We start from the raw sequence: 16,316 nt of genomic DNA on the forward strand, positions 1-16,316 counted from the left end.
AAGAGTTTTTCTCGGAGCGGTTGAAGCGGAAGAAACTCCTTCAAGAAACGACTGAATACCGGGGGAGAAAAACAAAAAGCAAGGAAATGTGAAGACCATCGAACTGTATCCCTAATGATTCATGCCGCTAAGATTTTTATGCGAATAATTTATAACCGAATTCACAATAAGTGTGACGAATACCTGAGTCGTTCTCAATATGGTTTTAGAAAGGGTACAGGCACTAGAGAAGCAATTATGGGATTGCCACTGATGGCAGAAAGGTATCTTGAGGTTCAAAAACGGCTGTATGTGTGCTTTGTCGATTATAGAAAGGCCTTCGACCGCATTAAACACGGAAAATTTATTGAGGTGCTAAAAAAAGTAGGGTTAGACGGACACGACACAGTAATACATAAAGTAATACATACTGAAACCACACAGGATGTGTTCGAACAGAGAACGGAAACACCAAGTACATCAACATAGAACGAGGAGTGCGTCAATGGTGCATTTTATCCCCCCTATTATTTAATGTATATGCCGAACATATAATTAGAGCTTCTCTTGGAGATCACCCTGAAGGTGCCAGAGCCAATGGAATCATTATTAACAATATAAGATATGCCGATGACACCGTAGTATTAGCAGAAACAGAAGACCAACTAAAAATATTGTAAAAATATTGATGAACATATTATCAGAAGAAAGTCACAGGCTGGGCTTGGACATTCACTTTTCCAAAACCAAAATTCTGGTATTCCACAAAAACCCCCATGAACCTAACATACAAATAAATGTAGAAGTTACACCTAACATACAAATAAATGGTATCACCCTTCAGAGTTCCCAAAGCTTCATATACCTGGGCAGAGAACTAAATAGTCAACTAGACCACTCAAAAGAAATTAGAAGACGCATTAAAATAGCAAGATTTGGTTTCATGAATATGCGTAAAATGCTCTGTAACCCCAAGCTATCAGTCTCAATAAGATTGAGAACACTAAAGTGTTATGTGTGGTCTTTATTACTATATGGCTCTGAGACCTGGACATTAAAACAGTATGACGTCAACAAATTAAATTAATTTGAAATGTGGATGTACCGCCGAATGCTAAGAATAAGCTGGACCAGCAGAACTACGAATGAAGAAGTACTGACAGCAATGAACACACGCCCTCATCTGGTCAATACTATCAAAATTAGAAAGACGTCATATCTAGGACACATAATGCGCCATAGGGAATTTGAGCAGCTCCAGGTAATATTAGAAGGCAAGATTGAAGGTAAAAGGGACATAGGACGAAAGAAAAAATCTTGGCTACGAAACATCAGAGATTGGACCCACACAAGAGGAAATGATTTAATTCATCAAGCACAGAACAGAGAGAATTTTGCATTATTGCCACTTAGAAGGAGGAGGACTGGGGGAGAGCGGAGCAAAACTAAAAATGTCATCCAACGAACTGACGGAGAGGGCAAGAGAATACGAAGAGGAGGTGAAGAGGGTGAGAAGGAGTTCTTTAAGGAGAAGGAGGTCTTTAAGTAGAAGTAGCAAGGTAGATAGAACGGCAATAAAGGGAAGTGGAGTCGAAATGAAAGACGAGATGATGGAGATACTAAAACAATTGGCCTTAGACGTGAAGGATATTAAAAGAGAGCAAAGAGTTTGTGCAGACGAGTTAAAAGAATTAAGAGCAGATAGTCAGAAGCTAAAGAAAGAAAATGAAGCTATTAGAAAGGAAAGTGAACAGACACAGAAGGAAGTTTGAGAATTAAGCGCTAGACTTGAATACCAATAGAAAAAGAAGAAAAAAAATAACGTAATAGGTATGGATACAGACGCTGATGAGCCGGAGGTGCTGAAATTGGCCATGGACAAAAAGATAGAGGAAACTTTACAGATACAGGTAGGGATTAAATCAGCTATTAATATTGAGGAGAAAACATATCTGCTGCAGTTAGAAAACCAAGACGAAAAGGAGAAGCTAATGAGAAATAAAAGAAAATTAAAAGACTTTAAAGAAGAAAAAATTTACATAAACGGTGACATGACAATAACTGAGGAAATATTGCAAGAGGAAATAAAAAAAGCACATAATATCCGAAGAGAAGGTAAAACAGTGAAAGGTTTCGGAAGGTTACAATAGACGGTAGAGTATGGAAATGTGGAAATGGAACCGAACAAAACGGGAACTAGACCCACCTGCAAACTAGAGCCGATTAGCAAGGATGGATCAAAAGTTAATGGAACTATGACAATTAATGAGGACCTGTAGGGATTATCAAGAAGCGAAACAAGGAAAACAAGGAAAAATAAATGTCATACAAATAAAATCCAGATATGTTCTTGGAACATGAGAAGTACTTATGAAGCAGGAGCCCTAAAATATATAGTGTCTATATATTTTAATAATAGTTATTATTTATAACTATACACTTATAAGTTATTCCCATCGATACTCTACGTCAGCTAGTTTGTACAGTTCTGTCGTTGTATTTGTGGGTGTTGTGAGGCAACTTGACTAAGAGTATTTACAAAGCAAAAGTGCATGTGGTTGTAGACTTTTGCGGTTTTGATATATTTTGGAATAATACAAAGTGAAAATAGTGTAGCAGGGTCTTCTAAACCAAAAAGGAGCTGTTTTCAGAATTATGCAGGACCAGTGATTGGAAAAGTTCTATTGAGGTACTAGAGTCGGATGATCCACGGACAGCGAAAAATTTCGAGTTTTTCGTACATTAGAGATTGAACACTGTACCAACTGAATATACCCCGTATAGTTCTTTTTAGAAGGCTACTACTCACAGTTATTTTACAGAAATTTTACAGTTAGTAACTGATAAAATAAATATAAATGCTGGAAACATATTTTCCAACCTGCAAAACAGTTTTCTCTTTTCTTCAGATATAAATATTTGTGGCAAATCTTAATTCTTGACTTCTGTGTTTTTGTGTTTTAAGTAATTAAGTTTTTTGTGGTTGATCTCTGTGACGAATTCGACTCCATTTGAACTCCACTTTCTGATATTTCTAGATATTATACCGTTAAGCAATGTGAATAAAAACACATTACTGGCAACTGTGTAACAGCTTTTCTTTCGTTCCTACATCGTCTTCGCTCTTGACGTGAAAATGTGAGCTTTTGAATTGTTTTAAATAGGATATTCTTTATCTGGGTCTGATTTTATGCTACGCATGAGAAATATTACATACTCCTTATACGCGGTGGTCTCCAATAAACTTCGTACGCCGCGTATAGCGTTGCGGCGTAAGGCGTTTATTGGAGTCCACCGCTTTAATAATGAATCTTCGCACTGTATTCTCCAATAAATTTGTCTGATTTTTTCTCTAAGAGTAACTAGAGGAGGTTTACTTTGTAAGGAATTTAGTATCTTACAGTCATCATTATTTCCTATATATTAAAAATATATTATGATATTCACAATCCTTTAGTGGGAGTGTATAGAACCAAGTTAAAGAAAACACGCAGAAAAACCGTAAAAAACATGACACGAGAAAACTGAAATGTAGTGAAGTAAAAGAAATAGTCAGCAAAACAATAAATAAAAAATTCAAAGAAATCGATAATACAGGGGAAAGCCCAGAAGAAAAGATGAAATGCCTTAATAAAACGATACATGAGATTAAAGACAATTTTATGAAGAACGAAGAAGGAAGAAAGAAAAAAAAACAAAAACAATAACTCTAGGTATAAAACATGACAACGAGATATACAGAGAAAGATCAAAGAAGCCAAACAGAAAGAACTGGAAAAAAAATGCCAAGAAATCGAAATTCTACAAAATAAATACAACGACTTCAACGTACACAAAAAGGTAAGACAAATTGCAGGCAAATATAAAAACAGAAGAGTAAGTAAACTTGTTAATGATAATGGAGAGGTAATCGTGGACAAAGAGAGTATAGATAATATCTGGAAAAATTACATACGAAATTTATTTTTTGATGAGAGGGAGAACCAGTCCCCAATACCTACGGAAACAGGACCACCTATACTAGTGGCAAAAATAAGAGCAACCATAATATCACTAAAATAAGGGAGGGAGAGCTCCAGCTCCAGACGGAGTACAGTCTGAATTTCTTAAACTTCTTGATAATGAATCTTTAAGAATACTATGTAAAATCTTCAATAATATCTATTACACAGGCAATATTTCAAAAGATTGGCTAGTTTCAGAATTTATTACGTTACCAAAGAAACAGGGGGCGAAAAAGTGCAGAGAATATAGGCTAATAAGTCTAATGAGCCATACACTAAAACTTTTTCTTAAAATTATACATCGCAGAATATACAAGCTGTGCGAAGAGAGAATACAAGACACACAGTTTGGATTCATGAAAGGCGTAAGTACGAGAGATGCACTGTTTAGTCTACAGGTATTATTCCATAGATACAAAGATATGACTTGCGATATCTACACCTGCTTCGTGGACTTCCAAAAAGCATTTGACACAGTTCAACACCACAAAAGCCCAAATAGATGATAAAGACCGGCGTATAGTACAAAATTTATACTGGAACCAATCAGCCACAATAAGAAAAAATCTTGGAGATTAACCGACGGAAGCGATCCAGATTCTGCGAGGCGTTAGATAAGGATGTATACTTTCACCTATATTATTCAACCTATATTCAGAGGAAATATTTACTGAAGCCTTGGAAAATTGCCATGGAATCCTTTCAAATGGAGAACGTCTAAACAACATTCGCTATGCAGATGACACCGTTATTGTTGCAGACTGTTTACAGCAACTAATAAAAAAGTAAAAGAAGTAAGTGAAAGATTTGGACTACAAGTAAACATATCAAAAACTAAATTTATAGTCATCAGCAAAAATAAATTAGAGACGTCCAACTGTTGATCAAAAATACACAAGTGCAGTGGCGCACCGAGGGGGGGGACGTTTGGGGGTTAACCCCCCCCCCCCCCCGGACCCTATTCCGACACATTTTTAGGTTACTTACACATTTTAAGGACTCAAAATGGAGGTAACACAATAAAAAAAATTTTGATGACTAACCAAAACCCCCCCCCCAGAGGCAAATTCTAGGTGCGCTACTGCACCAGTGGACCGAAGTAAAACAGTTTACCTATCTTGGAACAATAGTAAACGAACAATGGGATCACTCACAAGAAGTAAAGGGTAGAATAGAGAAAGCTAGGGGTGCATTCAACAACATGGCCAAACTCTTTAAAAGCCACAACCTTAATCTGGATATAAAAATAAGGCCCCTACGATGTTATATCTTATCGATATTATACTACGGAGTTGAATCCTGACACTCACTGAAGCGAAGGAGAAAAACTTAAAGCCTTCGAGATGCGGTTATACAGAAGAATCCGAAGGATATCATGGAAGGCCAAGATAACCAACGAGACTGTACTACGAAGAATGGGAAAAGAAAGAGATTTATACGATTAAAACGAGAAAGTTAGAATATCTCGGACACAAAATGAGAAACGGCACTAAATACGATTACTGTAAATAATCGTTCAAGGCAAAGTATTCGGAAAGCGAGGAATTAGGAGAAGAATATCATGGTTAAAAAACCTGAGGAAATGGTTCTCCACAACAACAACTAATCTATTTAAAGCATCAGTTAATAAAATAATTATAGCAAGAATGATTGCCAATATTCGAAACGAATAGGCAACAAAAGAAGAAAATATTAAAAAATATATTAAAGCAAGAATTTTGGCTTACAGGGACAGTGCTAGTATACTATTACAAAATAGGATACTACAAAATAGTATGCTACTTGGTACTTAAGGTAAATTTCCATTTAAAAATCTGTATTAACTTTTTTTATTAATGACAAAAATATAATGATCTCAATGTTCTGATATCTTACCTTCTCCAGAATTTACAAAGGTATCAAAAATGATTTGCGCCCCGTTGAAGAAATCTCCGAATTGGGCTTCCCAAATGATCATATTTCTTGGATCTTCAATACTCATACCATACTCGAAACCTAACACAGCTTCTTCGGACAAAATACTGTTGGCTACTTCAAGAAACCCACTTTGATCTTGGTGAAGGTTATTCAGCGGAATATAGGTATTGTTTGTTTGCTGATCGACAAGCATTACGTGTCGGTGGGAAAAAGTTCCACGGCCAACATCTTGACCACTAATTCTTACATTATGGCCTGAATAAAAGAAAATAATAAATATTAAAAATACTACTTATTAATAATAATTTTAAATACTGCAATCAATATAAATACACATCGATAAAGAAAAAGGATAAATTTACATCTAATTTTCTGATCTTATAATACATTTGATCACAAAAAAATAGTAATTCCACTTTCAGTTTTGACAAACTTACTGTCATATTTCTATGATTTTACGGTCCTTTCTAAGGTATATTCTGTAATATGTGGTGCCAGGAGCAGATACACTCCTCATCAAGGTATACAATTAAAGAAAAATTATTATTTATGTCTTTTACATAGTTTACATTTATCTCTTTTATGACTTTTGGTTAGTGTTTCATTGGAAGTTCCCCCTTCCCCATAATTGTGTAATATTAAGGTGGTTGAAGTGGTGAAGGGTAATGGCAATGACAGTAACCAGGCACAGCTATCACCAAGACGCCAGTGATACCACTGTATCGAGTTAGAATCTATGGAGAAGCTATGATCATATTAACGTGTGTATTAAAAACGGCGTCAGAAGGTGTGGTTAACGATCATACAAATATGGCGGTCGGATCAGGGCCGGACTCAATAATATTAAAACTACTATACAATTATGAATAGTTATTTAGAAGATTTAAACATAATCTAAAAAAGTACAATATTTCTTTAATAAACTATGATTTATTCTATGATAACTATGATATTGAACTGAGTTTATTAATCTAATTATTAAACTTTATTTATTATAAAAATGTTCTAACACTTAGTTTATTAAAGTCTTTATTTGTACAATATTACACTAATTTATTTCACACTAATTATATGTTGATGGTCATATTGATACAGTGGGAAGAGAGTTTGGCCTAAACATAAACTGTTCAAAAACAAAACACATGGTGTTTAGCCGTTTAGCACATCAAGATGCACGATTATACGTTGATGGTCATATAATTCAAAGAGTGTCCAGTTTTAGTTATCTTGGTTGCCATATTACTGAACAAATAGATCCAGATCAAGAGATAAAACGTAGAATCGAGATAGCCCGCACGACATTTTTAAAAATGAAGTCATTCTTCTGTAATGATAACTTGCAACTTCAACTTCGAAAGCGCATGGTTAAATGCTACATTTGGTCAGTCCTCTTATACGGTGTCGAAGCATGGACATTAAAAATATCCACCATTAATCGTCTGGAGGCCTTTGAAATGTGGCTGCACAGACGTATACTAAAAATTCCATGGACGGCTATGCTGACAAATATGGCAGTCCTTGAGAGAACAAATGCTGCTTGCGAGCTGCTTGATAACATCAAATGTAGAAAGATGGCCTATTTTGGACACGTAGTAAGGGGAGACAGATATAATATTCTTCAACTTATTATGATGGGTAAAATCGAAGGACGCATAGGAATTGGTAGAAAGCAGGCCTCTTGGTTGAAGAATATCAGGGAGTGGACAGGAATGAGGAAAGCTGAGCAACTCTTTAGAATAGCTCAAGACAGAGACAGTTTCGCCATGTTAATCGCCAACGTCAAGGGGACTTGATAGGGCACGTTAAGAAAAAGAATAATTATATAATTTATTTACAACATTTATTACAATTTATATTCCCGACTATACGGCATGGAAGCGTGGACAATAAAACAGTCTGAAATCAAAAAATTAAACTCCTTTGAGATGTGGTGCTACAGGAGAATCCGTAGAATATCGTGGACTGAAAAAGTAACTAATAGAGGTGTTACAAAGAACGAAGAAAAAATGTGAAGTCATAAAAACTGTTAAAATTGGAAAGATTTAATATCTGGGTCATATAATGAGGGGCGAGAAGTACGTATTACTTAGGTTAATTATGCAAGGGAAGATACAAGAGAAGAGAAACCCAGGACGACGTAAAATATCCTGGCTAAGAAATTTGAGAGAGTAGTTCGGTTGCAGCTCATTAGAATTATTCAAAAGCGCGGCCAATAAAATTAAAATAGCGATGATGATTTTAAACCTCCGATAGGAGAAGGAACCTGAAGAAGAATATTCCCGACAATACGCGCGTTACATTTCACACAATGAAAATTCCTCTATATATATTTATTAACCGTTGTTCTGGAGTCCCTTGGAAGCGGACGGATGTTGACCTGTGCTGACCCCTGAATTGTCTCGAACGGCACGGAAGAAGACCGGTTTTATCGTAGGGGAAACTACTAGAGAATTCTTATTAGAATAATAACATGTTTACAAGTTAAATATGAGTCATATTTATCGTAACAATATTAAGAATGCAAAAAAGAAAAGAGTTGTTAATCACAATAAAAACAGCCAAAATCGAATACCTCGGTCACATCATGAGGAACAGCGAAAGATATGGGTTGCTGCAATTAATTCTACTAATAAATGCCACTTTTTGGCTGTTTGGAGAAGTGTGCCTAATGGAAGATGGAAAACGCCCTGACCATTGCCAACACGGTTACATAAATAAGGGTACTGCGGTCCAGGATTCAGTCTGATAGAGGTGTCTTGGTCGGGGTTCGACAGAGCTAGACTACAAGAGATTTGCGAGTGAGATAAATACACGTAAAAGAAAAAACTTTTGGCCACCACCCTATTTTTGAAGGAATAGGGAAACCTAGTAAATACAAGAATGGATAGAAAATTAGATAAGAGCAATGACGGTAAAGATATAAAGTGACGAGAACGGAAAGAAAATAAGACAAAAACAATACGAAAAATGTACAGATGGTTACGATGGGAACAAAAAGAGTAGGGAAGAGTAATTAAAGCTCAAGCAATTTTAAAAAATAAACCTCCAAAAAGTAGGAGGTATTCTGATGAATATCAACAATTTGCATTAACACTATATTTTTTTATCAAGAGCCTATGCTTTTATGGAAAAAATATTCTATTTGCCCTCAAAACGAAGTCTTCAAAAAATTACTGAAAATGTGATCTATAAACCTGGTTTAAATAATAATGATTAAATATTTGATGCCCTAAGTGATGCCCACAATGTAAAATCAGGACAAGCACTGTAGTATTTGTATTGATGAAATGTTAATTAAAAGTAATTTATTTTTTGATACAGGCCATGATGAAATTGTTGGTCTATATGATATAGGAAATGGGAAAAAGGAATCAATAGTTGGACAAAATGTACTTATGATAATGGTTCGTTCGAGAATTAGATGTCAATAGACAAAAAATTCTTTATTTGATCCATGTCATTTAATTAAAGCCACTAGAAATAACTTAATTAATAATGTTTTATAAGTTTGCACCAAAACTAACACACTCTCATAGGCCTACATCTTTTGAAAAAATGCTAGTAAAACTAGCATCTCAAATTTTAAGTAACACTATTGATGCATTGAGAACTAAACTAAACAATGGATTGGAAACAAAACAACACAATTCTATGAAGAACTGATTAATTGATAATAGTAATAAATAAAAAATATCTAAATATACTTTTATTACCAATTACAACATTTCTTGGATTTATTGACACATTTATGTCACATGCTATATTAAAATTAGCATTAAAATTAGATGTATTTTTGTAAGTGCGCATATGTATCTGTTTATATTTATACATTTATTAAATATTTCTTTGTTTGTATATATATATATATATATATATATATATATATATATATATATATATATATATTTTAAGTCTCACGCACAAGGGGTGCTACTTCTATGGTAGTTCTACTTTGGTGAGTTTTCATGTTTATTTAATATTCAGTATGCTTATTTCTTGTAAATCTATATTATAATGTAAGCTTCCTAAATAATTGTGTCTTCTATTATTGTGTTTTATTACAACTTTTTACTCTTCCCAACCATAAATTTGATATGTCCAGGCGAATTGAATTTAGTACAGTACAACCAGAAATTTCTGAGACTACAAATAAATCGAAGTGGTATACAGTCATTCTAGCCGAAGCTGCAGAGTTTCTACGTGCAGTGAAAATATCGTGGTGTTGGAGGTTAATAGATATTCACATTCAAAGAAATTCCTCAAAAGGAAACAAAAAAGGTCAGCAACTTAAGACAAAGTTAATAGAAATTTCAAAAGTAAAAAAGTCTTGAGTCAAAAATATCGATTTTGACAAGTTTTTTAATACTTGAAAAAAATTGATAAAAAGTAATAAAAATCGACTGATCTTCATCTCTATTTTGTAATTAACTCTCAAATTTCAGTTTTTTATTGGTTTTTTAACGTACTAAAATACTTTTAGTACGTTAATTTGTTTGTTTCAAAACAAACAAATCGATATTTTTGACTTAAGACCTTTTTACTTATCAGTACAGAATTGATATATGGGTTATATTAAATTTTACAGAAAAAAATACAATTCATACAAAATATATCATTAGTTTTAATTAGTTTTAATAATTACTTTGTTTCTCAGTGTAATTATAATTTTACTACTGTTTTGAACGACTCCATCATTACTTTTCTTAGTGTACTTAGTAGTAGAACTGTCATTCTCCCTCCGACATTTTTGTCCTACGTACACTTTCCTTGTTTAAGTACGAACATTAAAGGTATCGACAATCCGACAAAGCTTTTGCTTCTTATTGGGTGGTGTATTATGTGCTTTTAGTTTTATATTATTTTCTTAAAAATTTGAATAGTTATGGCGCTGGGGGTCGTGTACCTACAAAGTATAATGATAGTGACTACCCACTGACGCTTCAACCCAAAAACAAACCGTAGAACCATCTCTTCGCATTTCTGTTATCCGAATATTAAATCGAGTAAACAGGTTGTAGACTACTTTTTTTTTCATTTATATTTTTATGGAGTAAGCAGGGGTGTAGAGTTGTGTTATAGAGGTAGCACCTTTTATCGGAACGACCACATCGAGCGTCATAGACGGGAGATGGTTCTTGATACCTGGTCCTCATAAGACAGCTAACTCTCACTTATGGCTCCACGTGCCACACTCCGGGCAACTCCATTGGTCTGCAGGCTAAACTAAGTGAGGGTAGCCAGATATGGCGAAAATTTTACCGAGCGATTGCCGGTATAAGCAATCCCACACTTACTGACCAACGGCTTCGGGCGGATGAGTTGGTAAGTGGTAGGGCACCCTTTTGTCCTGGAGTTGAGAAATCGGCTTCGAAGGCGGAGGAACTATTAAGTAGTCAACGGCATAAAGATACGGAAGGGAACGGAAAACCACTGTATTAAAGGTCTTAAATGACATTCCTAGAAAATCAGAATGGCGTTTGCAGAAACCCAAAGACACCTTACTTATCATGGCAGTCGGAAACCAAGATCCGGCAGGAGAGGGACACTTGAAGAATATGAGGCCTCTCAGGTCGTCAGCAAGCGAAACCCTCATAATCAGAAGGAAACCAAGAAAAGCATTGGTTTAGAGAAAATAGAAAAAGGACGCACCCTAAGACTGGCCACATGGAACGTGAAGAGTTTATATCAACCAGGTAAGCTGGACAACCTAATAGCTGAAATGGATCGCCTTAAGATAAATATATTCGGTATCAGCGATGTTCAATGGCCCGATTCAGGAAAACTAGCCACAAACAACGGCATGATGTATTACGTTGGTAACAATGATCCAAGACATCGATATGGAGTTGCCATTCTTGTAGACAAAGCGACAAATAAATCAGTAGTTGGTTTTACTCCCTACTCAGAGAGATTGATGATGATTCAATTGCAGACATTCTCTAAAAAGATAAACATTGTACAAATATATGCACCAACTGCCGACAAAGATGAGACCGAGATAGAGAGGTTCTACATGCAATTGAACGAAATCATAAGATCCACAAAAAAAGATGATATATTGTTGGTGATGGGAGATTTCAACGCCAATGTTGTAAAAGGAAAAGTGGACGGATGCGTGGGGGAATTTGGCTTGGGAGAAAGAAATGAAAGAGGGGACAGACTTGTCGAATTCTGCCAAAGCGAGGAGATGGTAATAATGAATACAAATTTTAAATTACCTAAAAGAAGACTTTATACTTGGAAATCACCTGCGGATTCAGAAGACAACATTGTTCGAAACCAGATAGATTACATTTTAATAAAATCTAGATATAAAAACGCTATAAAGTCTCTGAGAACATACCCCGGAGCTGACATAAATTCAGACCATAATCCATTAGTAGGCGTAATGCAGATAAAATTGAAGAAGATCCAAAAACAAACAAATATACCACGGTTTGATGTCTCAAAGATAAAAGAAGAACCTATACGTCAGAGCTTAAAACAAGAAATAAATGATAACTTAAAGAAAATCAAACAAGACGTGATAAAAACAACAGATGTTAATAACAAATGGAACATGGTACAGGAAACTTTAATAAAGGCAGGAGAAAAGCTACTGCAGACAAAAATAAGAAAAAAACAGAGATGGATGACTTCAGAAATCTTAGATCTAATGGAGGAAAGAAGGAAACATAAAGGCAGGAGTAAAGCAAAATACAAGGAACTACAGAGATTGATAGGAAAGAAAATAAAAGAGGCCAAAACCACCTGGCTTGCTAATCAATGCAGTGAAATAGAGGCATATGCTAAACAGTATGATGGCTTTAACATGCATAAGAAAATAAAGGAAATGACAAATACACTGAGAAAAAAGAAAGATGCCCTTCTGAAAGACGCAAATGGAAAAATCATTATAGAAATTAAAGAGAAATTAAAAAAATGGAAGACATACATAACAGATCTGTTTGAGGATAATCGGCAAGAACCGGAAGAAATCGACAGCGAAACGGGGCCAGAGATCATAATAGAGGAAATCGAACAAGCAATACGAAACGCAAAAAACGGAAAAACTGTAGGTCCAGACGAAATACCTGCGGAACTACTGAAATGTCTAGACGATGAAACTCTACCTGTACTTCTGGACCTATTTAATGAAGTATATAAAACTGGAAAAATCCCACAGGAATGGTTGGTGTCCACCTTTGTAGCAATTCCAAAAACAGTATATGCCAAAGATTGTTCAGACTATAGGACAATATCACTAATAAGCCATACCCTCAAAATATTTCTAAAGGTGATTCATGGAAGATTATATAGAAAACTAGAAGATGATATGGATGATACTCAGTTTGGGTTCCGCAAGGGTTTGGGAACGAGAGAGGCATTGTTTGCTTTTAATGTCCTCTCTCAAAGATGTTTAGATATGAACCTAGATATTTATTCCTGTTTCATCGACTTCGAGAAGGCATTCGACAGGGTCCGACATGAAAAACTAATAGAAATACTGAGAAACAAAGATATAGACAGACGAGACTTACGAATCATTATCAATCTGTATTGGAATCAAAAGGCCAATATAAAGATAGAAGAACAAAAGTCCGAAAATATAGATATAAAGAGAGGAGTAAGACAGGGCTGTGTTCTGTCACCATTACTGTTTAACGTGTACAGTGAAGCCATATTCCAGGAAGCGATAGCGGATCTGGGTGATGGAATCTCTGTAAACGGAAGAATAGTAAATAACATAAGATTCGCTGATGACACCGTTATAATGGCAGACACCCTGGAATCGCTACAAGAATTGGTAAATAGAATTAACGATTATTGCATTAGATACGGACTAAAAATAAATAAGAGAAAAACTAAATTTATGATTGTCTCAAAAACGCAACATGGAAATGAAAGATTAATGATAGAGCAAACCCAAATAGAAAAAGTAGAGACATATAAATATCTGGGAACCTGGGTTAATGACAAAAATGACCAAAGCAGAGAAATCAAAGTCCGAATTGAAACTGCAAGGCAAGCATTTGTGAAAATGAAGACAATGCTTACCAACAGAGACCTTCAGTTGCATCTCAGATTGAGGGCTCTAAGATGTTACATATTTTCTATCTTACTATACGGAATGGAAGCTTGGACATTGAAGAAAGAACACATAAGAAAAATAGAAGCGTTCGAAATGAGGTGTTACAGAAGAATATTAAAAATTCAGTGGGTTCAAAGGATTACCAATGCTGAGGTACTACGACGTCTAAATAAGGAGTTAGAAATTATGAACAGCATAAAAAGAAGAAAACTAGAATATTTGGGTCACATAACCAGAGGAGAAAAATATGAGCTGCTGAGAATTATTATGCAAGGAAGGATCCAAGGAAGAAGAAGCATAGGAAGAAGACGCATCTCCTGGCTGAAGAACCTTAGAGAATGGTTTAACTGTAGTTCACTACAACTTTTCAGAGCAGCAGCCAACAAAGTGACCATAGCCGTTATGATATCCAACCTCCGATAGGAGATGGAACTTTAAGAAGAAGAAGGAGTAAGCAGGTATGTATCTAAAGAAATAAGGAAGAAGTGATATGCGAAATCGGTTTTTACTCCTTTCCTCACTTGTTATTGCTTATGGAAGTCGTATGGTTGTAAAAATTGTAGGTATAATATACTTATTCTTCTTCTAGTGCCGTGAACCTATAAGCGCTTTAGCGAATTATCTTAAGGCCAGGCGTTTATTTTTTGCGGCATGCAAAAGCTCGCCAGTCTAGTTCTTTATATTTCGTAGCCACGACATTTGTTTGCGACCTACTTCTCTCTTGCCCCCAATCTTTCCTTGAAGGCTAATCAGTTGAGGGATTGCGTATTTTTTTCCTCTCAGGATATGGACCAGATAATTTTTCAGCCTCACTCGGGCTTTTTGATTTGATTCCAATATACTACTTATTTTAAATTTGTCCGAATTATTGAATTGGTTAAATGACTGGCACTTTCACTCAGTTGGATTATGCAAGCAGTATATAGTCAATAGGTAGATATAAAACAGATAAGCAAGTTGGAATACTTAGGTCACATTATGAGACACCCTCAAAAATATAAACTTTTGCATCTGATCATTCACGGAAAGATCTAAGGTAAACGTGGTCCAGGAAGAAGAACATCATGGCTGAAAAACCTAAGACAATGGTACGGAAAATCGACTACTTTAACCATAACGAGGGTCTTTTGCATGAGTGCTGCGGGTCATTTGGTCTATCCCCGCACATGCTTATTTACTCAAGAAAACGTATACAAGTGAATTTACAGAAAATAGAGCTTTAGGAGCATTTTTCAAGCACTCAAAAAATGGCTGCATTAATTGTAAGTGCAGTTAATTACGAACATGCTTAGCCAATCAGATCTTTTTTTTCTTCTTTATATGTTGTGTTCGTATTCAGACGTTGACCGTCATTATGTTGCTGCTGCTGTCCAAAATAACTCTTCTATTGTGGTATCACAATCTCTACCATTGTCTAATATTATGCAGCATGAAAGTTTTTTCCTACCAATCCATCTCTTTCCCTCCACTTTTCCTTGTATTGTAAGCGAAGTAGATGGTATTAATTGGTAGATGGTAGAAAATGCAATCGAAAAAAGAAAAAAATATAAACATCGAGAAAAGCATTAATCATTGGGAATAAGCAAATCGTTGCTCTAACAAACGAAAACACCAGAATTACATACAGAAATGATAGGTTACAATCAGTAACCAAGAAGATGTACCAGAAGTCCTTCTCCTTCTGGAAGAAGTAGATCGACAATTACAAAAATGGAAAGCGGTAAAGCAGCTGGAATAGATGGCATAACAGTGGAACCGCTTAAATACGCTGGCAAAAGAACCTGGAAATATTAGCAAGCATATTTACGAACTGTCTAAGATCACAATGCGTACTAGGCCACTGGAATACAGAAAACATTATTCTCATTCATAAGAAAGGTAGCAAAGAGTATATCAAAAACTACATACCTATAAATCTACTACCAATCATATACAAGATATTCATGAAGATGATCGACAACAGATTAACAAATGCATTAGATGCTGCACAGCCAAGAGAGCAAGATGGCTTTAGAAGTGGATTCAGTACGCTGGACATATCCATACGCTTCGGGAACTAATGAGTAGAGCTGAAGGATGATATGAAATACCGAAATACCTTCATTAACTAGCATTAACCTTTATAGACTTCGAGAAGGCTTTCGATTCTATATATATTATCCCAAGGCAGTAAGTAATAGAAACTTTAGACTAACCAAGGCATTGACGTTGACAAACCGTTAATATAGACTGGCAAATATATACAGACAAGAAAGCTAAAGTAACAAATTATGAAAACACTATTTTCACTACAAGAGGGGTCCGACGTCCGACAAAGAGACGCAATATCAGTACGTTCTTTTCAC

General features: G+C 35.3%; 1 protein-coding gene across 2 annotated transcripts in view; it reads right to left on the reverse strand.

Annotated features, from left to right (window-relative positions):
* LOC140443283 (2-oxoadipate dehydrogenase complex component E1) overlaps window positions 1–16,316 on the reverse strand; it is a 95,726-nt gene that overhangs the window by 15,593 nt on the left and 63,817 nt on the right. For both annotated transcript variants that reach the window (XM_072534438.1, XM_072534439.1), the window contains one exon: window positions 5,859–6,155. In XM_072534438.1, the coding sequence (XP_072390539.1) occupies window positions 5,859–6,155 (297 nt within the window). The remainder of the gene's footprint in view (window positions 1–5,858; window positions 6,156–16,316) is intronic.

This window comes from Diabrotica undecimpunctata, chromosome 6 (assembly GCF_040954645.1).
Source record: "Diabrotica undecimpunctata isolate CICGRU chromosome 6, icDiaUnde3, whole genome shotgun sequence".
NCBI classification, from domain to species: domain Eukaryota; kingdom Metazoa; phylum Arthropoda; class Insecta; order Coleoptera; family Chrysomelidae; genus Diabrotica; species Diabrotica undecimpunctata.